The following is a 25,198-nucleotide window of genomic DNA, read 5'->3' on the forward strand; positions in this document are numbered from 1 at the left end:
TTGCATACTACACCATCACATAACTCCACATGCATAGTATGGTCAACAGGATTGCATACCACATCCAACACACAACTCCACATGCACAGTACAGTATTGTCAACACATAACTCCACCTGCAAAGGTTTACGCTACACAACCCCAGGGGGAGGGGGCTGGAGCCACTTTGATCCGTTTCGCTGAGCAATGATGGCTTTTGTGCGCCAGCCATGACCAACAACACCTCTCCCTTCTTTTCCTCTTTGTGGCAGGGTGACAGTGGCGGGCCCCTCATGTGCCGGGAAGACAGGTCTGAGCGCTACTGGGTGGTGGCAATCGTCAGCTGGGGAGCCAAAGCCTGCTCCAAGGCCAAGAAACCCATCGTCTTCACCAGAACCCAACCGTACCTTGACTGGATCAAAGAAACCACCCAGGAGAACCTTTTCATTCCCAAGTTTCCACCACACTTGGCGCTGATCTACACTACAACGCCAACCACCACCACCACCACCACAACCACCACAACCACCCCAACCACCACACGGACTTATCCCACCATCCGCACAACGCCATTTAGCGTTCGGCCCACGACTTGGCCCGTCTATAAGCCAGGCTGGGGATTCTGGGCAACAAACCATAACACCTTGAGTCCTGAGGACTGGAATCGCTTGGTCGCAAAGTACGGCGGTAAGCTCAGACCTACGACCAGCCCGAAGCCTGGCCCTCGGCCGATTGCACTTAACCTCGGGGGTCCCATCTATCTGTCCCGTCCTCCCGTTATCATGAAGCCCACCTATTTTCCCAGGCCTGCTACCACCCAGCAGGCTACGTATTGGCCGGTATACCGCCCCAGGCCACAGCCTACCCCTGCCAGGCCAGTCTATCGGCCCACCTATCGGCCCACTTATCGGCCCACCTATCGGCCCACCTACTGGCCCACCTATCGGCCTACCTATCGGCCTACCTATCGGCCCACCTATCAACCCAGGCCCTCCGCCACACCGTGGGCCGTGCCCGGTGTGGCCAAGCCCACCTACAAGTGGACCATCTATAATTCTCCCATTGGCCAATTCCATCCATTCCAGAGGCCATGGACAACCAAGGGCCTCTCACGCTGGCATGGCGTGGCTCCAAATAACCCACCCTTGTTGCAAAGACAAATTGTCATCCCATCTGATTATTATGCTTATTACAACTGGGATGAGTTACTCGCCAGCCCCGAACCTGAGGTTCAGCCTCCAAAACAGCCACCAAAGCAAGCCCAGTGAGGAAGGAAGGCGCATGCAAAGTTTTGATCGTGACGGGACACGAAAGGCACAAATGCCAGCGGGTAGCCTTGGTGGACTTCCCTTAACCAGCAACCAGTATCCCAGCACCTGCCCAAAACCCAGCCTTCATTCGCCATGGACTAAAATGCAGGAGCTCCCAGTTATTAAGTCTCCGTTTTCCAGTATCTATCCCAGGACAAGTGCTGTTGGATCTAGGAGTCTGAGAAAACTGGCATTATGTATCGTCTTCTGCAATTGTGCCCCATGGCTTTATATTTAATCACAGTGTGTCTATCAAATGTGCCTTAGCATTTCCAAATTAAAATGTTATCTTTTGAGATGTAAAAGGTGGTAAGTGTTCTTCGGAGTCTGGATTGAAATACTGGAGTATTCACCCGCTTTCTGCCAAAACAGAAAAGCCATGTCTTTGTTGGGCAAACAGAATGGGGAGTTTGACACTTGAAAAGTGGCCTTATACCTTAAAACAAAACCCTTTTAAACAACAACAAGGGTCTGTTTTAGGTTTTAAGAGTTTGTGCACAGGTTTTTTTTTATAGTTTTAATGTTTTTGTATTTTTAACTAAATACTTTTAGTTAAAATTGTTTTCTTTGGTTACTTGTAGCTTTAAGATGTACTGTTTTTATGCACTTTTCTCTTTTTGGTTGCATTTTATTTTTTAATGAGTGGTCTATTTCAATACTCTACTAGTTTAATTCTATTTTAATGCCCACTTTCGTATCTTTTTAATTGTATTTTTAAAAAATTTGTAACCCGCTTTGTGTCCCAATTGTGGGGAAAAAGCAGGATGTAAAAAATATGTTAATAACGATAAGAACAAAACATCCAGCGGTAGCCAGGTTGGCCATAGAGCAAATCAATAACATCTAAAACAGGGATACCTTTATTGGAACAACCAAAATGCACAATATATATGTTGCACACTTTCAAAGCTCCACTGGTTTCTTCTTCAGGTATTTCAAAACCATACAGGAAGGGAAAAATGAAGATGTTAGTCATATGCTTGCATTTTGCTGTTTTTCGTCCACCATTTGCTCCCTTTCCCACATGCCCAAAACTCCGTTTTTCTCCCAACAACAACCCTGTGAAGTAGATTATGCTGAAAGGCTATAATTGGCTGAAGGTGTAACCAGATCACTGTCATGGGGAACATGGGCTTTGGCCTGATACATATTTTAGTGCATTGGGAAAGGCAGTGGCGGTGAACACAGAGCTCAGCCAGAGACCTTGCATGCTGAAAGTTTGACTGGCAGCTAATAAAGGAATTTTGATTGATTGATTGACTGACTGATTGATTTTGGTTAATCGTGCAGCATGAATGCAGCAGTATTCTATTCATTGATAATGAGCTTCCCCCCTTTTAAATTTTTTCCTCCTAACCTTAGTAAATAAATGCCAAAGTTCCTTTCTGTATTTTTTCCTCATCAATAACTTCTACCCATTTTGTTGCCGGCCAGCCATAACTTTTTAGCTACACTTTGGCATTGCATCCATCAGCCACATGCATCCTCAGTTTTGATTTATGAAATCCTGGAGGGCATGAAATCAGCAGGTGAGGAAGGTGCAGACTGTACACAGAGCGCTTCTTGGGATCATCCTGTTGTTCAGTCCTAGCTTTGCAAAGCCACATGGGTTCACAGATCAAGGCTTTCTTGAAAGGGACTGGGTTATATCACCAAATATCAATATGTCATTCTCCAGCTGTTCCATTCGCAATCATGGTGCATGACTTCAGCAGCTAGGCTGGGGCCCTGGAGCTTTTGTGTGTCCTTTTGAGCCTTGCATTGTTGCCCAAGAGCCATCTCTTCACTCCCCATGACCTTGTTATTAAATTGACATCTCTAAGCCAAGTAGCCAACAGCAAGCATTTCTCCAAGAGCAGGAAATTAGGCAGAGCACAAATTTAGCACAGAAAAGTTAGAGCCACTGGCTGGATATGAGATCAACATCCTCCATTCAGATAGAGAGGAAAAGAGAACTGGGCTTGGAGTGGTTTGCATTTCAAAAGATAAAGCGGGTTTCTTTCACAGACAGAACTCTCTTTGATCAGAAAGATTTATACCAGTTGTCAGATCAAAAACTGTATTCCCTTCACTTTAGAAAAACATGTAAATGAAATAAATGACTGCCCTCCACTGTAATTTTTTTTAATGCAGTATAAATATAGGTGCTCAGACAACAGCAATTTGGTCTAGTTTGGAATCGTACAGAATTGGGGCATGCTTCAGGATCAGCAAAGTATCTCCATTAGGAAAGCCTCCAACTATCCATTCTTCCCCACCTTTGCTTCGTTGTGTGTGTGTGTGTGAGAGAGAGAGAGGGGGGGAGGGAGTGCTTTTTGTGTGTTGATAACCTACATTGATTTGGAAACTGCCTCTGGAGTTTGGTGGCTTTGGAGCTGTTAGACAAAGGTAAAAAATCCCTTAGCCAGATGTTACCCTGGCACTCTCTTTGAGCTTTAGCTGAATGAGAGCAAGCAATAGCAATAGCAAGTACATTTCTATAACGCTTCATAGTGAACTCAGCACTCTCTAAGTGGTTTACAATCTATATGTCAATTGCCCCCAACAAGCTGGGAACTCATTTTATTGACCTACAAAAGGATGGAGGGCTGAGTCAACTTCAGAGATCTCTGAGATCAAACTCACAACCTTGTGGCTACAGGACCGGCATTGAACCACTGCAACACCAGGGCTCCTTAAAATGAGAGAGTATTTAATTAATTCCCCTATAAAAATTAATTTGGAGCAATTTAGGTAACAAGATAATAGTGCCGCTCCATTCTGCTTTGGTCAGATCTTACCTTGAATCCTGTGTCCAGTTCTGGGCACCACAATTCAAGAGTCATAGACTTCTAGAGCTGGAAGAGACCTCAAGGGCCATCCAGTCCAGCCTCCTTCTGCCATGCAGGAATACACAATCCAAGCACTCCTGAGACAGATGCCCACCTAGCTTCTGTTTAAAAAACCTTTCATGATTCAAGTTAGAGGAGAAGATATTCCACCTAAACATTAGGAAGAACTTCATGACAGTAAGAGAGGTTCAACAGTGGAAGACGCTGCTGCTTCAAGGGGTGGTCGAATCTCCTTCTTTGGAGGTTTTCAAACAGAGGCTGGATGGCCATCTGTCCCAGGGAGCGCTTTGATGGCAGATTTTTGCATGGCAGAAAGGGGTTGGACTGGATGAGGTCTCTTCCAAGTCTGTGATTCTAGGATAGCCATGTTTCAATATTTGAAAAGATGCCACATTGAAGATGGAGCAAGCTTGTTTTCTGCTGCTCCAGAGACTAGACACAGAGCAACAGATTCAAGCTACAGGAAAAGAGATTCCACCTGAACATTAGGAAGAGCTTCCTAATGGTAAGAGCTCTTCAACAGTGGAAGATGCTTCCTCAGAGAGTGGTAGAGTCTCCTTTTTGGAGGTTTTTAAACAGAGGCTGGATGGCCATCTGTCTCAGGGAGGGCTTGGAAGGGGTCTTCCAGCGTGGCCAAATGGGGATGGACCAAGTGGCCCTTGGGATCTCTTCTGCTTCAAGGATTCCAGGACTCTATGATCCTAGGACTCTATGATCCTTTCCAAGGTAAAGAGGTGCCAGAGAAGCCCAGGCCGTTGTGCCTAGTGATGTCACACAGGCCAGGAGCTGATTGGCTGGAGGCTGAAGGGACGGTTTATGATGCCATCAGAAGCACATGGAACAGGAGATGGAACCTGGCACATGGGATGAAGGCACTCCTCCTCTCCATTTTGGCTGCTTTTGTGTTCTGGGCGGCACATACCCAACCTGACTCCTGTTCGTAAGTAGCCTGGAAAACGTATTGGCTGGAGAAGGGATTTGATGGACGTTTTGAGTCAGGATGTAGGTTGAAGTCTAGGGATTTTATATTTAACTCAGTTAATGGCTGAGTTACAAGCAGCCCAGGATACGGTCCCAGCGTTTACAGAGATGGAGAGGCAAAAGAACCGCAGAGGCAGAACTCTTCCTTTAGTTGTATTTATTAAATGGATCAACACACACACACACACGCAGTGCACACGCTCTCACACAGGCACACAAGAAACTAGGAAAGCGGCCAAATGGCTGATAAGACCAGCTCAGTTCCCAAACAAACAAACAAATCATCGGCTGGCAGAGCCAGTGCAAAGCAGCAGTCTCTGATTCCAAGTCCAGAATCACAAGAGGTATCACCAAGAGGATTTGTCCCAAAGTCTGAGGTCCACAGTATGAGATAGGCAGGTCGATAAGGCAGTCCAAAGGGCAAGGGTTCCAAAAAGTCAACCACGAGCGTCCAATAAGCAATGTTCAGTCCATAGAGCAATGGGAGCCAGAGCCAGAGTACTTTACCCAAGAAGTCAGATAATCACTGCACCGAGGCAGCATCCTGCAGCTGTTTATATGGACATGCTGCAGGTGTTCAGGTGTGTCTGATTGCCACGATTCTGATAAAGCCTCCGAACCTTAGAAGGCACTCCCTTTTGGCTTTATGCTGATGCTTGGAGGGTTTCGGCAAGCCGGGTCGTGAAGTTCAGAGTGACAAAGTGCCTGTCTGCAAACCAACTAGTCTGCTGAGGCAAAGGAAATTTGGGGAGTTTATAGGGGAATCCCACCTGGGGCAAAGAACCAGGAATCCATAGCCAAAGGTCCAAGTTGTATGAGGTAATCGCCTGGGGCGCAGGAGTGGGAGACAGGAATAAACTGCACCTGCAAATTGGTGTAAAGTCCTTGATAGGATTTCCTCGCCTTCCTGAGGTGTGTGTGAATCAATCAACCCTTTTGCAACTCCTAAATTACCAACGTGACCCTTTGCTTAGAACTTATGGCAGTTACATTCAGCGTCATGGAGGGGTGAATTTTTAATATTATGATATTAAAAATGGAAGGCTATGGACTATCGTAACAGGGGGTGCAACATAGTTTTCAAGAGACAGCACATTGGCACTGAGCACCAATACTGGAGAACAGCAAAGGGTCCATCTGCCCTTCCTTGCTTGAGGGTGCTCCAGAAGCATCTACCTGGCCATGCGCTCACCTGAGGTTCCTATGAGGGAGGTGGGACAGAGGTCCTCCCTAAAAGACCTCCAAACACAAGCAAGCTCTAAAATACAAGCTGCAGCCACACTGGAGAAATAATCCAGTTTGACACTGCTTTAACTACCATGACTCAGTGCTATGAAATTCTGGGAATTACAGTTGTGTTGTGGCCCCACCAAGATGACCATGTTTAAATATCTGAAGAGGTGTCATACTGAGGATGAAGCAAGCTTGTTTTCTGCTTCTCCAGAGATAGGACCCGGAACAATGGATGCAAGTGACAGAAAAAGATTCCACCTGCAAAACGGCCACCCCTTTTGCACCTAGATTGGGGCCACAGCAACCGCAATCTTTGCAAGAGCGCAAAAAGGAGCCAGACAAAGTGGCTCTTTTTTGTGCCCGCAAAGAGCATGAAAGCCACGGTGCCATGACTTTATGGTGCTCCTTCGGCGCTGCATTGTCTAGATGCAGCGCTGGAGGAGCACATTGATGCTGTGCTTTCGGGTGCAGCACGCAGCATCACACACCATGGTAATGGAGTCGGGCGTGCGTCATGAGGATGCTATGCCTCAACTCTGCACCCATGTCTGCCTTTAAGGCCAGTATGTACAGCCCTAGGACATGGAGCAAAGGATACAAGATACAGGAAAAAGAGATTCCACCTAAGCATTAGGAAGAAATACTGATAGTAAGAGCTGTTGGACAGGGGAAGACATCCTCAGAGTGTGGTGGACTTTCCTTCTTTGGAGGCCTTTAAACAGAGGCTGAATGGCCATCTGTCTGCTTTGATGGTGTCTTCCTGCATGGCAGAATGAGTTGGATTTGAGGCCCTTGAGGTCTTTCCACTCTGTGGTTCGGTTATCTATGGTTCACACTCTCTGGGCGAACCTACACTGCACAAATCTTGCCAAGAAAACCCTCTGATAGGGTCACCATAGTCAGAAACAACTTGAAGGCATGCAACAACAATAACAACAAGGAGTTGCTGGGCTCCCTGGAAGGTAGCCAAGAGATCCGAGTAACTCAACCGTGACAGTAACTCCAGCCAGTAGATAAGATGCCGAGCATGTGTGCAGATCTACAAGCAATCTTGAGCTGTGTTGTCTTTGCCTTTCTTTTTGAATATAGGGTGTCGGAGACGCCCCGTGGCCATCAGCCATGGCAACTCGCTGCGTAGTCCAAGCGACACCAACGCTTTGCCCGGAATGTGGCCCTGGTGGTCAGCTTCCAGTTCCTGACCAGAAGGGATACAAGCATTTCTGCACAGGGTCGCTCATCAGTTCGCAATGGGTCCTTTCGGCAGCGCACTGCTTCATCATCAAAAGTGAGGGAAACCAGGTTGTCAGCATCTTAATCATACTAGGGAAATTGCACAGTGATGTGTGTCTCTGTACCCTGATTCAAAATGGGTGTCGTTTGCTACAGAAGTAATACTTGAGGACGGAAATAATGTTTCCAATATATATATGCTTGTAATTTAAACACTTGTCCCCCATATTCACTAGGTTAGGGGCAGAAACCCCCATGAATAGGAAAAACCACAAATAACAAAAAACAGCATGGGACACCTCTCTAGGAACTCTAGGTCCTCCAGTGCAACTCTGTGGACAACGTTCGGAGATATTGACCATAGAGTTGCGTGGAAGAGCTACAAAGGCCTAGTACAGTATCCTCTCTAGGAATAATCTCTAGGTCCTTCAGTGCAACTTTAGTTAAAGTTGACCATAGAGTTCTACTGGAGGACCAGAGATTCCTAGAGAGAACATAGTAATCCAATCTCTGAATAATCAATCCCCAAACACCAAACTGAAAATATGAGGATGAGTGTATATGTATTGATCCCATTTTCTTTGTAAAGTGTTCTCCACGGGCAGGTCTTTATATCATTTTATTCATAAGGATCATATGTACAAGCGCTGTGTAAACCTACAGTGCTTTAAATAAATCTTAATTATATATATACTATATATAATGGTCAAAATGTGTTTTTTAAATCTCAGAAGACCTTGGCAAGGCGAACACTAGACCGACGAGAATTTCTGCAGTTCAGGACTATTCTGTACAAAATAACTCGTAGATTTTGCCATTAAACAGCAACATCTTTGCACACAAAGTTGCATTTTATTTGCTAAAAATACTATGTCTGTACAAGAAATGCTGTTTTCCTCCTTTAATTATTTTAAAATTAAATTTTATTAAGCAAACAACTCTTACATTTCAATACCCTTACTTCTACCAACATATAAAACATAAAACCGCACACGCATACTTGTACCATACTTCCAGACTTCTCTTTAGTGATCCCCCTTTCTAATTAGGAAATGCTGCTTCTGTGCAAAAAAGAGGAGAAGAAAACACCCTTTTGCAAATTTTGTGCAACGTAAGTCCGAACTGCAATAGTCTCCAAAGACTGAGCAGTTTTCGCAGGCTTTCTCACAGCAGGGAGAAACTTGCTAAAACTAATTGTTGTTTCTCTGAAAGTGAAATTAGCAAAGGATGGCATCCCTCCTAATAATTAGTCCAAGCCGTGGAAAACCAGGGCACTTGGGGGTGTTAACCTTTGTGAGTATGAATATGTCATCGAAGTATACTTTTAATTTGCAAGTTGTTTCTCACAACTATTGGACATTACATCCAGTGAATTATGATTTCTGAGTAACCTGGTACCAAAACACAACTAAGGGTTCTGCAGGTGTGTTATGAGAGGAGGTCAATGGGGTTCGGGTAACACCATGAATTTCCACACTGGTGATGCCAACCCGTTCTGCATCTTTTACCTCCCGTCTTCCCACGACCATTAGCCATTAAGCACAGGAAAAGGCCCCCTGCTTTCTGTGGGGAAAGTCAGGGTGGGGAACCAATTCAGACCATAGAGAAGCACTGGTCTCAGCTCAGTTGGCGGAGAAATGAGGATGCACTCCCAAATGAAATGCAACCTTAGGGTTGGTGTCACCCAGTGCGGTCAATCATGGGGGAAGGGGGCTGGACCTATGGGAGTGGGATTTCTGGTGCACAACTTTCATGTGTGCAGGAATGTGCATGCATTGCCAGAAATGCCTCACACACCTCCAGGGAGCAGCCACAGCACCCAGGGTGCCTCTGCAAGGGTGCTGGGCCACCTGAAAGGGCCCTACACAGGGCCGGAGAGCCAGCCTGGTGCATTCCCCAAGGGTTCACAAAGCAGGACCTCCAAACTGGGACAAATGATAGGACAAATGTAGGGCAAACATTTCAAATGTAGGACACATTTTTAAAAATGGAGGACACATGAAAAAATTGATGATTTTAAAAAATGTTAATCTAAAATGCATGTTTCTTAGGCAGCTCAAAATGGAGGACATTTTGGCATTACAGTGGTACCTCGGGTTACGAAATTATATTCGTTCCGCGCTAATTTGCAGTAACCCGAAAAACCTTGTAACCCGAATTGCCATAGGCGCTAATGGAAAAAAAACCGCGGCTCTGCCGCGGCTCCATTAAAACAGCGCCAGGGTTTTTTCGTAACCCGAAAAAACCTTCGTAACCCGAACAATAAATCCCTATGGGATTATTCGTATCCCGAAAATCGAACCTGGGTAATTCGTATCCCGAGTACCACTGTATATCCTAGACAGAAGGCTGAAATGTACTCTCCTTCTGGCCAAACACCCCCCCCCCAAATCTACAAGAACATTTCCCACTCCCAAGCAGGCATAGCATTTGCAAGACCACAGGCAGTCCCTTGTGCCACTGAAAACTACATTTCCCACCCCAAGCAGGCATATGCAAGACCACAGGCAGTCCCTTGTGCCACTGAAAATAACATTTCCCACTCACCAAGCAGGCATAGCATTTGCAAGACCCAGGCAGACCCTTGTGCCACTGCAAACTACATTTCCCACTCCCAAGCAGGCATAAGCATTTGCAAGATCACAGGCAGACCCTTGTCCACTGCAAACTACATTTCCCACTCCCAACAGGCATAGCATTTGCAAGATCACAGGCAGAACCTTGTGCCACTGCAAACTACATTTCCACTCCCAAGCCTTCTTAAGCAATTCCCCCTTCCTCCTTTTCCTTGCCCCCTCCAAACCCCCAAACCCTCAATCCCCTCTTTTCCCAGGTAGTCTCAACTTAGGAGGGATTTATGGGCAGATCCAAAGCCTTTTTCTTTTTCTTGAGAAGCCCTGGACCCCTGAGAAGAAAGGAGGGGGGGTTAGAGAGAGGAAGAAAGAGAAAAAGAAGATGAGGAGGGGAGAGAAGGAAGAAAAGGAGAGGAGGAGAGGAGGGAAGAAAAAAAAACGGAATAACAAGAAAGAAAGAAGAGGGGAAAGAGAAAGAGGGAAACGACAGCAACTTGCCTGCAAAGCCCTCTCCGCTTGGAAATTTGGAACATGCCCAAATAAGGAAGCAGAGGGCTGGCCAATAGGAGGGCAGCGTGCAGACCCCGCCCCTGCTGGTTTCATCCTCCTCCTGCTGCTCCAGGCATGTTTCACAGGCAGCACTCTATAGAAGGCAGGCAGCAGCCCTGGAGCTCAAAGTTGGGCAGCCACCCGGGCGGGGATGGGACCAGGCACGCCCCCCAGGGTCGGGAAAGTCCCACCCACCACCGTGAAATGGCAACCCACATTCCCCCTTCTTGGGTGTCACCCAGTCTGGTCCGCACCCCCTGAAACCCCCCCCCCCATGACACACTGCACTCACCTTTTCCTTCTCCCAGGAGCCCAGGCAGCCAGATCTTCACGTCTGAATCGCTTCCTCCTCTCGGGAAAAAAGGAACAGAAGCCCTCCTCAGTGATGATGTGTTTTTGAGAGAGGGCAAGGGCAAATGAGTAGCACTCTGCACCTGTCCAGCCTGTTGTCCACACTGCAGAAATAATCCAGTTGACACTGCTTTTAGCTACCATGGCTTTATGCTATGGAATTCTGGAAATGATAGTTTGTTGTATCTCCAGAATTCCATACTATTCCCAGAATTCCATAGCACTGAGCCATGACAGTTAAAGCGATGTTGAACTGGATTATTCCTGCAGTGCGGATGCAGCCCTAAAGAGACTTACACACGCTCCCTAAAAGGATGCTAGCCAGGGACCACATGAAGGAGAACATTTCTGTTTTCAAAGAACTCCACTTGTAATGGTGGCTGTTTCCAGATCTAATTCAAATGTCTAGCTCTTTTAGAGCTTGGACAGGATTATATATACATAGAGAGATGGTCCTTCAAAGAGCCTGGACCTGAGCTGCATAGGGCTTTATAGGTTACAACCTGCACTTTCAATTGTGCCTGGAAATGGACATGGTCTTCTATAGCCACTGGTCTCTTCTGATTACTCAAAGGAGGAAGTGTCCTTTTATTCAACATTGGAAATAGAGCCAGACCAGTATTGTTCACTCTGACTGGCTGAGGGTTACTCCAAGACTGAGCCCTCCAGGCTTTTAGGGAGGATTCTTCCCTGTCTCCTATCTGGAGAAGCTGGGGATTGAACATGGAGCCTCCTCCATGCAAGACTTCCACTGGTCTATGGCTCTTCTCCTTCATTCCCGCCAACCTCCAGGCTTATCCTTGTGTCCTCATTTCCTCCTCTTCTTTTTTAAATGTTCAGGACTCATATTAGGGGTTGGTGCTCAGGTTAGCAATTCCTGATCTTTTGGGTCCTCCAGATCTGTGGTTCCCAACCTTTGGTCCTCCAACTGTCTGGGACTTCAGCTCCCAGAAACTCCACGGCCAACAGTTAGGAATGATGGGAACTGAAGTCCAAATCACCTGGAGGACCAAAGGTTGGGAAAACCACTGCTCTGGATGATTTGGACCTAATCTCCAAGAAGCCCTAGCTTGCATGGCCAATGGTCAATGGTTCTGAGAGTGGACATTTAAAAGGTCTGGGGAGATCAAAGATTGAGAACCTCTGTTATGTCAAGAGCATGGAGGCCTTCTGCCCACTCCCTGGAGGTTATAGGACCCCAGAATTTATCTAATAACACCCTATCTCCCTCCTCCACCCCATTCTCCTCTTTCCCACAGGTACATCAAAGTTGAATATTGGAGGGTCCTCATTGGGGCAACGAAACAGTCCAAGCCCAGCAGCGATGCTCAGGCGCGCTCCATCAAGAGACTGGTGGACCACAAGGGTTTCCACAAGTCGGGCCACAATGATATCACCTTGGTGGAGCTGGACCAGCCTGTGCTTTGCAACGACTTCATCCAACCCGCCTGTCTGCCGGATGAACATATGAAAACATCAATGCTCACCCATTGCTACGTCTGCGGCTGGGGCGTGATGAAGGAGAGAGCAAGTGAGAGCCAGAAGGATGTCCCCTGACAAACTCTTCTAGTCCCACTGGGAATGATGGTAGCCCAAACACCTTGCTGATGGCAAGGGGAAAGTCTTCTCCTGGGGGCACCATGGGCAAAATTAAGAAGGGGTGAAACCTGGGCTAAGGTGTAGGCCACATGAGAACATTTTCCCCTTTCCCTCGGAAGGCCTTCTTCTGAGGAGTTTATCACACGGGAGGCTAAGTGCCTAAATCCCATGCCTTCTGGAATGTTAATGCACTCCCTTAGCATCCCTGAAGAAACTGAGAGGCTAGCAAAAACTGAACCCAGGACCCTAAACATTAAACATTAGGAAGACAGTCCTGAGGGTAAGAGCTGCTGCCTTGGAGGATGGTGGAGTCTCCTTCTTTGAAGGTTTTTAAACTGAGGCTGGATGGTTAGCTGTCACAAGGAGGGCTTGGATGGTGTATTCCTGCATGGCAGAAGGGGGTTTGACTGGATGACCCTTTTTGGGGTCTCTTTCAACTGTATGGCTCCTCTGAATGCAAAGAAGGAGATATTTCTGAGCTCTGGGTCTAGAGCAGACCTGGGCAATTGTGCAGATCTAGGGACCACATTTCTGCTTCTGGGGCTCACCAGCCCCCCCCCCCCACGCTCCCACCCTCCATATCAAAGTCCTCTTCCAGGGGTTTCTTTTTGGGGGGGGTGGCACTTTAAAAATGTTGAACAGTCTGGTGGGAGATGGGCTGCAATCTGTTGAATGGTTGAAGTACTACTTCTAGACATTTCCAGGAGAGACATGCCACCCTTTCAAGAAAGAGGACAGAACAAGGCACTCCAGGGAATTGGACAGGTTTGAGGAGATCACAAAACTAGCTTTGCAAGGGCACACATGTCCACCTTGGTCTTACAACCGTAATAGGGATTGTGGTCCATAGCCAACCCGAGGTCCCTCCCAGACTCCCCTGGACCTTTGAATCTCTCCCTTCCCAACAACAGTTCATTGAGCTCCCTATCCTTTTGGATGGAGGCTGTTTTGGTTGGTTGCTTCCATGCTGGTGGGGCAGTGAATTCGCTCCTGGTTTTGGAAAGACTTAAAGGAGCATCCAAAGTGCTGCATCTGCATAATAGAAATAATGCAGTATGACACTGCTTCCACTGCCATGTCTCAATGGTATGGAATTCTGGGATTTAGAAACACAGAATAGAATCATAGAATTGTAGAGTTGAAAGAGATCCCAAGGGCCATCCAGTCCAACCCCATTCTGCCATGCAGGAAAACTCAATCAAACCATTCCAAACAGATCTCCATCCAGCCTCTTGTTTAAAAGCCTCCAAAGAAGGAGATCCCACCACTTTCCAAGGCATTGTCTTCCAGTGTCAAACAGCCCTTACTGTCAGGAAGTTCCTCCTAATGTTGAGGTGGAATCTCCTTTCCTGTAGTTTGCATCCATTGCTCCATTGTCTCCTACTCTCTGGAGCAGCAGAAAAAAAACTTGCTCCCTCCTCAATATGACATCCCTTCAAATACTTAAACAGGGCTATCATATCACCTCTTAACCTTCTTTTCTCCAGGCTAAACATCCCCAGCTCCCTAAGGCATTCCTCATAGGGCTTTATGGTTTCCAGACCCTTCACCATTTTGGTGGCCCTCCTTTGGACACGCTCCAATCTGTAGTTTGATGAGATATTTAGCCTTCTCCACAAGAGAGCTCTGATGCCCGACCAAACTACAAATCCCTGGATTCCCTAGCATTAAGCCATGGCAGTTGAAGTAGTCTCAAAAGGCATTGTTTCTTCAGTCCAGATTAGATTCAGCAGACAAGGGAGCCCCCAGCCATGGCTTTGGCCACAGAGAGGTAGAGGAATGCTTCACTGGATCTCCTGGATCGGGTGCTGCCAATTCCAGACAGGCTTTTCGCTTCAACTCTGATCATTTCAGATCTTGAGGGCTCTCAGGGAAGCAATCCAAACTGTCCTTCTGTCCACAGATCATGTCAAATACGCTGACATTCTGCAAGAGGGCAAAGTCAATCTGGTCCCTAATGAAAAATGCAACAGCCCCAAGTGGTACAACATGGAGGTCAAGGACGACAACATCTGTGCCATTGGTGAAACAAAAACGATTGACCGGTGCCAGGTAGGTGGACCAATTGTTGTTGAATCATAACTTTGAAAAAGATGGCAAGGGGGCATCTGGCCCAACTCCTCTGCTGTGTAGGGAACCCACAGCGAAAGCATCTCTGATAAAGATGATCACTCGACTTCTATTTGAAGACCTCCAAAGAAGGAGAGTCTGCCTCCTCCTGGGGGAGTCAATTCCATTGTGGAAATGTGGGAGTCAATTGCACCATATTTTACCATGTTTTGATATGGTCGGTTGGTTGGTTAATCAATAAACTTTAAAACTAACAAACGTGGTGTATCCCGAAGGCTGGAGCCTTCTCCACCAGTGTTCCTTTGGACGATGGTCTGGCTCAGAGATGCATCTCTTAAATTACACTGAGCTTTAATTCACTGTGTGCTACTGCCTTTCTGGAACACAAAAAGGGGGACTTGGGGGTCATAGAATCATAGAATCCTAGAGTTGGAAGAGACCCCAAGAAGGGCCACCCAGTCCAGCCCCTTCTTTTGCCATGCAGGAACTCTAAATCAAAGCATCCCCAACTGTTGACCATAAAGCCTCTGTTTAAAGACCTCCGAAGAAGGAGACACTACCACTCTCTCAGGGACTGCATCCCACAGTTGAATACCTCTTTACTGTCAGGAAGTTCCTCCTAATGTTGAAGTCAAAGGTGTCTAGCAATAATACTACTAGCCCAAATAGGCCCCTTTCCCTCGGATTGAACTTTGACATCCAACACCATCCTGAAAGGGATGCCTTTTCATTTAGACTTGGAAAAAGTGTCCCAGTGGGATTTAGCTAGGAAGCTTTAAGGGCACGAAAGGCAGAAAGGTATCCTTTCAAATTCATAGAAAGTAGAATCGTAGTAGTATTCCCTCTGATTTGGAGCCCTGTCTTCTGGATTCAGGTAAAGTATTTCCCTAACGGCAAGTCCAGTTTGAACTGATAGCAATAGCAATAGCAAGTACATTGTTTTACCCCTTGTCGGTGCACTTAAGGCTGAGTCAACCCTGAAGCCCCTGGCTGGAATCGAACTCACAACCTTTTGGCTGTGAGTGAGTGGCTGGAGTAGCAGCATTCAACCAATGTGTAAGCTACTATCCCCCAACAAATGACCTACGGAAGGATGCTAAGGCTGAGTGGACCTTGGAGTCCCTGGGATCGGACTCACAACCTTGTGGCTGTGAATGGCTACAGTACAGGGATTTACAGGCTCCTTGCCTTATTGCATTAGCTCTTGTATGAGTGTGTTTTTTGTGTGAATATTGCAACCCTTTTGCTGTAATCAATAGAACTACTTTGGACCTTGCATTCTGGAATTCTAGTATTTGGACCTGGTTAAGGTCCCCATTTTTTAAAGTTACCAAAGCCTTCTCGCTGTTCCCTTGAGTTAACTAATTAATTCCCCTATCAAAATTGATAAACTTTGGCACAATTTAGGTAACAATCTGAGTAACTGCCTCCCTCAGAGACCTGGGAGAATTGAATGCTCCGTTCTTCACGCTTCTGTCTCCCTCCATTTCCAGGGTGACGGCGGCAGTCCTCTCATGTGCCGGCCGGCGCGGTCAGAGCGCTTCTGGGTCATCGGGATCAACAGCTGGGAAACCAACTGCCTCCACAGACACAGGCCGGGCGTCTTCACGTCCACCAAGCATTTCCACCGCTGGATCCACCGGGTTGTGAAGAACCCACCCAAATCTGCCCTTGTCCCCCCTTTCAATCCAAGTCCCTCACCCCAGCCTCAGCACTCCACAGAAAGCAAGCCGCACCTTGTATATTATCACGACGAGTTTGGGAACAGTTTCACATTTTACCTCCTGGGGACCACCCCTCCCGATGCGACGGTCATCTATCTGACCAAAACACCGGCAGCTTGGTCAGAGCTTGACTTTGGACGATCCAGAAGGACAACTTCACCTCCTCTCCATTCCCGTATCCCTCCTGCTTCACCTTGGAGGTCACCAGAGACCAACCCTCCCCAGGTACATCCAACCAGGCATAAAAAAGCCCATTCCACCACAGACCTGGACAGGAGCAGGCGTCCTCACCGCAGAGTGTCGAAAAGAAAGATGCCCCACAAAGAGAAACGGCGGCGACCTGCCAAGCATTTGACTACCAAGCAGCTTTGGCTCTGACCCCACAATGTCGCTCTCCATCCCAGCCATGATCCGGAAAGCCCCCAAAGCTACAAGAGCAGCGTTCTCCTGGTATGATCCAAATCCAGCCCCTTGACCCTCTCCACCACTTTCGCCTCATCCGTCCTCTTGCCCCTTGCCTGGTTTGCAAGTGCCTTCCTTCTGAATTGTGCCAAAAATGAAGAAAAGTCCAGGCATCAAGCAAAAAACCTTACGCAATCTCGGGTTACGGCAACACCAGCCTCCCAAGGTGTCTTCCGCAAGCGTGGGAACTGACCCAGCGGGACCTGACCCCAAATCAAAACGTCAGTGACTTCCGCCCTTGATCCGAATCCTGCCCATTGCAGTGACCAAACAGATGGCAGCCAGACTTCGACGAAAACCCACCTTAAGGTGGTTTGGTTTATTAATTAAATAATTGATTTAAATAATTAATGTCTCAGTTCTCCCAAAGGGCAGTGCCAGGAGGAGCGCCGGGAGGGATCTATCCCAGGGGTGATGTTAAAGGGGTGCAGGGGGTTCAGGCCACACTAGGTGAAACCCTTAAAGGCTTGTCTCCTGCTCCCCTTCCAGACTCCAAAAAACAGATTCTAGACTCCAGTCTAAGAACAGCTTTTACTGAAGATGAAAGAAACCAAAATAGACTGGTCTGTGACTTTTTTTGTCAGATCTAAAGTCATAGTGCATTCAGGCACCTTTAGAGTAAATAGGAAAATGCCTCCCCTTGAGTTCGTGGTATTATATAATGGTTCCCTTTAGCATCAAGCTTCCCACACTTTGACCATCTGGACTACATAATGCTTAACCGTCCGGGAGTCCAGCACTTGGCAATATGCAGCCTCCCCACCACCAACAGACATAACATCCTTCAAATTGTTATATGACTCTGAGCTAGACATATATATACTGTATATACTCATGTATAAGTCTAGAAATTTAGGTTAAAAATTGACCCAAAAAAACCTGAGTCGACTTATCCATGGGCCAATGTAAATACGGTACTTTAAATCACACACACACACACACACCCACACACACACACCCCTGTCCCTCCATATTTGCTAGGGCTAGGGGCACAAGACCCCCATGAATATGGAAAACCTACAAGTAACAAAAATGCCATGTTTTTACCTGAGAGGACACCTCTCTAGGAATCTCTAGGTCCTCCAGGGCAAGTCTGTGGTCAATGTCCAACAGACACTGACCATAGATTTGCACTGGAGGAGCTACAAAGGAGCTTAGTTAAAGCTGAGCATAGAGTTGCACCAGAGGACCTAGATATTCCTAGAGGGGAAATATTAATGAAATCCATGAATAATCAAATCCACAAACATCAAAGCCGTAAATATGGAGGGATGAGTATCTATATAGGAGTCCTCCCCTTTCTCTGAACAGAATGGTAAAAGGCGAGAGCTTGGTCCCTCCTGGGAGCTCCAAAAAGAAGCATGGATCCCTGCTACTCTCTCATCCATAGTATGAGCACAAACAGTTATGCTTGCCAAAACCTTTTAAGTTCATTGGCATCATTTTCCTTGGCACCATCCTTTACATCCTTTTGTTACATGCCCTTACATTTTACCCTCAACTTATCCACGGGTCTTTTCAAACTCCATAATTTTGGTCCCAAATCCTGCCCTTAATTTTTATACATGAGGTCGACTTATAGTTGAATATAGACGGTATCTATCATTTTCTAAACACACAAACCCTAGCAAAAACAAAACACCAACAAATCTTAGTAATGTTATTATAACCATAAGGATATTATCAATAATGAGCCCTCTTGTCCAAATAGGTATGTATATGTATATATTAGGTTTTAAGCCATGGAGCTCACTCCAACCTCTCCCCTTTTACAAGCTGCTGGCTGCAAACATAAGACCTTATCGCACACACAATTTTAAACGTTTTGGGGACCGAAGGAGGATGCTCCTGTGCATGCGCGAGCTGCAGAAAACAGAGTTTACCACACACAATTCAGTCCTCCAAGAGGCCCCATTCTGTCTCCCAGTGCGCACCCGTTTGTGTCCAGTCCTGACGGGCGTGATTTTTGCCTGACGGATTACCTTCCGTCAACTAAAAAGGGCTCATTCCAGGTGAGTTCTGACCACAGCAGAAGAAAGCAGGGACATTCTCTCCAGGCCAGTATACCAGTGTGCAAGGTCAACATGGATGGTCCTTGCTTTGGAGGGATGTCCATGTGGCAGCTGCCAGCCCTGATTCTTCTATCCATTGCCACCAAGGCATTCCAGAGCAGAAGAGAACCCCTGGGGAGGCTCATGGGTTCCACGGGTTCTGCGGGTTCCATGTGATGTCATACTGCTCCGCCCACATTGGAAGTGGCCTGGAGACGGGCGCTTGTGACGTCATGAGCTCCGGGAGAATGCAGCCATGGGAGAGGTATCTGGAGCCACGAGGAGGATGAGATGGCTCCTCTTTGCGCTCCAGATCTTGGCCACGGCCTGGCCCAGCCACGCCATAGTTGATACTTGCGAGTAAGTGGTGGGAAAGGTCCAGCCCAGGACGATGGGCTCCCCAGTCTGGTTGGGCTCAATGGAGTTACAGGCCTTCACAAGGGGGAAAGGGAATGGGAGGTTCAGCATTTGGCGTGAGGACTGCAAAGCACAGTGATATTAGGAGGGAAGAGTAAGGCAGGGGTAGATTGTCAGACAAGGCCAGTGGGTCCCATGTCATTGGGATGCTGGTCTGATCCAGGTTTCCCTCTAAAACCTAGAAAAGGGTCTCCATATTCTGAACCTCTCCTAGAACCTTGGTCAGTTCCTTTAATGTTAACTAATGACACCATAATACTAGCAGAAGACATTGAGGAATTGGAACCGTTCACAAGGAAGGTCAAAGAGGAAAGTGCAAAGGCAGATCTCATGCCAACCATAGTGACCACAGAAGAAATATACAAATTCAGTCTAGACACCTAGAAATTGAAATAGTTAAAGAATTCCCATATCTAGGATCAAGCACAGATCAGGATGGAGACTGTGGTCAAGAAAGAAGAAGGAGGCTAGGAATGGGAAGGGCAGCTGTGGAAGAACTGGGAAAGATACCAAAGAGCAAAGACATACAACTGAGCACTAAATTCAGAATGGTCCAAGCCACTCTATTCCCCATCATCCCCATGTATGGATGTGAGACAGAAAGAAAAGTAACTCCTTTGAAATGTGGGGCTGGAGAAGAGAACTTAGCATGATCCCATGGACAGCCAAGAAGACAAACAAATGGTTTTTGAACGCATCAGTCCAGGGCAATCCTTGGAAGCAAAGATAGTCAAGTTGAGACTATTGTACTTTGGCCATATCATGAGAAGGCACAGATCACTAGACAAAATGTGCCAGGAAAGGTAGAGGGTAGGAGAAACAGAGGAAGACCACAAACCAGATGGAGAGACTCAATCAGGGGGATTGTGGGCAAGGGTTTGCATGATCTGGGCAAGGGAATGGAGGATAGGGATTCTTGGAGATGTCTCATCCACAGGGTTGCCATGAGTCGGAACCGGGTGGAGGGCAGCTAACAACAACAACAAAATGCAGAGACGATTTGTCACTACCATCTGGCATAGGAACTACCAGTCATGTCCTATAAGGGGCCAAGACCTTAGCATGGGGCAGGAACCTCCCAAAAGTCATCCCAGGACCTTCTGGTAATGGAAAGTCCAGCCATAATCTTTGCAGACAGGTGGAGATAGAAGAGGAACAAAGAAGATAAGAGCTGGGGTTATGGCCCTGGGAGACAGAAATAGAAGGTGTCCAAGGTGGTGAGGCCCTGGGAAATCTTACTTTTTTTTGGACTGCAACTCCCAGAATCCCCTGGCCAGAAGGGACAGTGGCTGCCAAGGTAAACAAGGGCTTCAAAGAGGACCCTCAGAGGATGTGCAGCATGAAGTTATATGGACCAGCCATGTTGACTGAGGGATTGGGGGAGCTGTAGTCCAAAAGGGTTATTTTCCAAGCGCTGGTCCCTGGGTTCGACCATCTTATACACCAGAGTTGGGAACAGTGGCACTTTCAAGGTGTGGCTCAACTGTAGCTCCTAGCATTTTTCACCAATGGCTATGCTGGCCTGGGGCTAATGAGAGTCGCAGTCCAAGAAGATCAATAGGACCGCCTGATCCTCACTACAGTATTCAATTCTGGGGGTCCATGGTTTTCTGTTTCAGGAACTGGACTCCAGTCCCTATTTCTTGGTCCCAGAGGCTGTGCTAACTGGGAGACCCAGGGGGTCATAGTCTTAAAAAAGGAACTTTTCCAACCCTGGTTTCCATAAGCCTAACCCTCCTTTGATGCTTTTCTATTCAGAGATTGTGACTTCTTTCTTTCTTTCTTTATTTATTTATGGGATTCATATGCCCTTTTCTCCAAAAATAGGATCCTTCTTTTTCTTAGGGGCCACCATGTTGGCCATGCCAGTGTCCTTGCTGGCTGGTGGATTCTGGGGGTTGCACTCCACTTTTCTAAATCTGCCTTGTCAGAGAGAACCCCAAACCAAAGTTTGATGTTGAAACCCTGCTCCCATGGCACCATTTTGGCGTGTGCCTGTTTACACGGTGCATGCCACGATGACGCCACTGTGGTGCAGCACCCAAACGCCACAGGATGGAAGGGGCATCATCATAGCGCACTGCCACACCTATGATGCCCCTTCCAGGATGCTGAAAAGAACCTGCTTTTCACGGCTTCTTTTTGTGTCCTCCGGGGGCCATGGCGTGAGGTTGCTGCGGCCCCAAAGGGACATCTGCATGCTGCCCATCTGTATAGCCTCCTTAGTGGCATTTGCAAAATGACCTTCCACCCTGACCCTACATTTCTCTTCCAGTGTTTGTGGGAGGCGTCCGCTGGCTCCTCACCACGACAAGAACGCACCCCTGCGGGGCGGGACGAGCGCCGTGCCTGGGTCCTGGCCCTGGATCGTCAGCTTGCAACTGCCAACCATTACTGGGCACAAGCACACCTGCGGAGGGTCTCTCATCTCAGCCCGGTGGGTCCTCACGGCTGCCCACTGCTTCGGCAACAAAAGGTGAGCAAGAAAGGCCAACACGGCTGGGGTTGAATGGAAAGAGGCCTTGGTGGCACAATGGTTAAATGCCAGTCCTGCAGCCACAAGGTAGTGAGTTTGATCCTAGAGGAAGGCTCCAGGTTGACTCAGCCTTGCATCCTTTTGTAGGTCGGTAAAATGAGTCTGGGGGCAACTGGATTACAGATTGTAAATGGTTAGAGAGTTCATTATGAAGTGGTATAGAAATGTAAATGCTATTGCTATTGCTATAAAAGAACCAGAGGAACTTAGAACTGGAGGGAATCCCAAAGTTCATCTAGCCCAAACCGTTGGGGAAAAGGGAGGGGGAAAGCCCCCACTCTGCAAATTGGGGCATGAGAAGGAGAACCCTTAAAAGGAGAGGACTGTGAGGTCTGTGGGTATGGCTCCTATGCTATGTTGTGGTTGTTGTTGTTGTTGTGGGCCTTCAAGTCATTTCCAACTCACGGTGACCCTAAGGCAAACCGATCATGGGCTTTTCTTGGCACGTTTCATCAGAGGGGGGTTGCCATTGCCATCCTCTGAGGATGAGAGAGTGTGACCTATTGCCCAAAGTCGCCCTGTGGATTTGCATGGCCAAGCTGGGAATGGGACCCTGAACTCCAGAGCCATAGTCCGACTCAAACCACTGCACCGCAATGGCTCTCTGCTGTTCCTTTATTTAGAAATAAATAATTATTCCTAAATTGGATACAAAAGTGGTTTACAGGTGTGTGTGTGTATTTAAATACTAGTCCAAATGTTGTGTTCCTTCAGGTCACTCTGCTGGCTCTCCACAGTCAAAATGTATGAAGCGAAACAAATGCAAAAGCTATCCACCTATCAACTGATCATTTGATCAATTGATCTATTTTTATTTCATTTACTTATGATTGAAAGACTGAAGTATTAAACTATCTCTAGAATTAATTCCAAACATTGATTTCAAAGCAAAGAATAGCGCACAGCCCTTTGCTTGTAAGAAACTCTCAACCTGTATTGTGTAGTCCAGAATGGAGTTGACCCATGGAATCAATTGTCGAATGGAAAGCTGTCACTTACATAAATCACACAGATTCCATGGGGCCATATATGTGTATATATCAAAACACACATTTCCCATTAGTGTAAAACACCCGTACAGGCTGAGTCTCACTTATCTGGAATCCCAACATCCAAATTATTCCAAAATCCAAAATTGTCCACTTGGGTGGCCGAGAGAGTAACCACTTTGCTTTCTAATGGTTCTGCGTACGTAAACTTAGTTTCATACACAAAATTATTACAAAGATTGTGTATAAGATGACTATAAGGTGTATATGAAACATAAATCATTTTTATGTTTCAACTTGGATCCTGTCTCCAGGATATCTCATTATCTATATGCAGATCCAAAATCCAAACCACTTCCAGTCCTGAGCATTTCAGAGAAGCGTGACTCGGCCTGTGCAAAGTTAACACACTGCAGATGCTATAAGCATTATAAACAGAAACACTCGCCTGTCTTTACATATTCATATACAGCAGTAGTGTGTTTGTAAGGAGTTGTTTCTTCAATGGGGTGTTTCCTAGAAGGCATGATTGTCCTCTCCTATGTATCTTGTGTTTAGCATGGTTGCTTTGTAGTTGCCTCCTGAAAGGTTTGGGAAGTCTGAGGCATTTGTGGGAGGCAAATTGGGTTTAATCCCAGGGAACAAGCATCCATGGCCTATACTCCCATGAAAAGGGCTGAGCTACGGTTATGGATACCCTGAATTTGCATTTCTCTGCTTCAGCTGTTAGCCCAAGTGAGCATGTGGCATGGCCAACTAGACCACTCCAGAGGACTTAGCCCACAACTGCTCTCTCCTTTAGGAATCTCCCACACTGGCGTGCAGTCATTGGCGCGTCGAAGCTCTCGTCCCTTGGGGCAGAGGTCCATGTGCGCTTCATCAAGCAAGTGGTGATACACGAGGACTACAACCCAACCACGGAGGTCAATGACATTGCCCTCATGGAGCTGGACCAGCCCATCATGTGCAGTGACTACATCCAGCCGGCGTGCGTGCCCAGCGGCAACATCAAGGTGGCTCCTCTGCAATACTGCTACATCGGTGGCTGGGGTGTCATGAGAGAGCATGGTAAGGATCCTTCCTCTCAAGACTCAAAGCCCAGAGGGCACCGAGATCGAGAGGTGAAGAAATGGCCCATCAAAGGGAGGACAGTGAAGGCAGCCATAGTGTTTTCCTTAGGTGGCCCTTTCCAAGCAAAGGGATCTGTCGCACCTTTGAGAGTAACTCTTTGAAAAAGGTTGTAGCATGACCTTTGGTACACGTGGTCTGCTTCCTCAGATGTATGGATGAAACTGAACATAATCTATCTATCATCTATCATCATAACCTTTATTAGGCATCTCAAAAACATATCTATAATCTTTGCTTGGAGTGAACTGGGCATAAGTTTTCATAGACATGGACTATTTTCTCAGATGCACAAGTGAAGTGGGCATAAGATAAGCTTTGGTAGTCTTGGCTTACTTCCTTACATGCATGGAGGGAACTGAGCACAAGCTTTGGTAGATCAGGTCTACTTCATCTTTGGTAGACTAAGGCGTGTTACAGACCGCCCCTTTGGGGCAGCCTGCACCCGCCCCTTTCCCCGCTGTATCGGGGCCTCAGCTGCCACAACGGCAGCCTCCGAGGCCCTGATCTGCCACTTTCCAGGTCGCGGGGAAGCGGCAAAAGGCCGCTTCCCTGTGGCCTGGAAAGGGGTGTCTTGGGGCTTCGTGCCCCAAGGACACCCAGTGGTGGCGGGGAGGAGGAGAAAGGGGCCACTCAGCCCCTTTCTCCCTTGCGTCCCTGGTGCAGCCGTCTAAAGGCTGCGCCAGGGATGCAAACCTCAGAAGGAGCTCTGTTTCAGAGCTCCTTCTCACACCGCGGAAAGGGCATTCTAGGCGCATTCTAGGCGCCCTCGCGCGGCGTGACAATGTCGCGGCGCGTTTGTGATGTCATAATGGTGCCCCCCGTGTGGAACGGGCACCGCCATTTTGTACGGACTGGGTCTGTACTGTACTGGGTCTGTACTGTACCCTTTCTAACCCTAGTACGTCCCCAGGACGTACTACAGTATTACGTCCGTTTGTAATGGGCCAAGGTTTACTTTCTCAGATGCAAGGAGCAAACTGGGCATAAACTATTGTAGACTTGGTCTTCTTCCTCAGATGCATTTGGTGGAGTGGGAGCCAGGGACAGGCATATATATATGCCATTGGTATGTGAGGATGCCAATTCAAATTGCAAATCCTTTATGTATGGAAATGAAGTTTCAGGTCCAGTTTTAATGATGGCCGGTAATGCACAAAGACATAGGAAACTGGTCTTGGTGCA

At 47.2% G+C, this 25,198-nt stretch overlaps 2 protein-coding genes across 2 annotated transcripts in view; both read left to right on the forward strand.

Annotated features, from left to right (window-relative positions):
- Positions 1–17,350, forward strand: part of LOC121930812 — a 28,069-nt gene extending 10,719 nt beyond the window's left edge. The window contains exons 5-11 of the mRNA XM_042467702.1: positions 252–1,243; positions 6,894–6,897; positions 7,424–7,633; positions 8,614–8,675; positions 12,297–12,568; positions 14,540–14,688; positions 16,200–17,350. Coding sequence (XP_042323636.1) covers positions 252–1,243; positions 6,894–6,897; positions 7,424–7,633; positions 8,614–8,675; positions 12,297–12,568; positions 14,540–14,688; positions 16,200–16,808 — 2,298 coding nt within the window. The 3' untranslated portion in view covers positions 16,809–17,350. The remainder of the gene's footprint in view (positions 1–251; positions 1,244–6,893; positions 6,898–7,423; positions 7,634–8,613; positions 8,676–12,296; positions 12,569–14,539; positions 14,689–16,199) is intronic.
- A 1,550-nt stretch (positions 17,351–18,900) lies between these two features.
- LOC121930815 (acrosin-like) overlaps positions 18,901–25,198 on the forward strand; it is an 11,912-nt gene continuing 5,614 nt past the window's right edge. The window contains exons 1-3 of the mRNA XM_042467711.1: positions 18,901–19,303; positions 21,636–21,836; positions 23,688–23,953. Of these exons, the coding sequence (XP_042323645.1) occupies positions 19,200–19,303; positions 21,636–21,836; positions 23,688–23,953 (571 nt within the window). The 5' untranslated portion in view covers positions 18,901–19,199. The remainder of the gene's footprint in view (positions 19,304–21,635; positions 21,837–23,687; positions 23,954–25,198) is intronic.

Source organism: Sceloporus undulatus, chromosome 5 (genome assembly GCF_019175285.1).
Source record: "Sceloporus undulatus isolate JIND9_A2432 ecotype Alabama chromosome 5, SceUnd_v1.1, whole genome shotgun sequence".
Classification (NCBI taxonomy): domain Eukaryota; kingdom Metazoa; phylum Chordata; class Lepidosauria; order Squamata; family Phrynosomatidae; genus Sceloporus; species Sceloporus undulatus.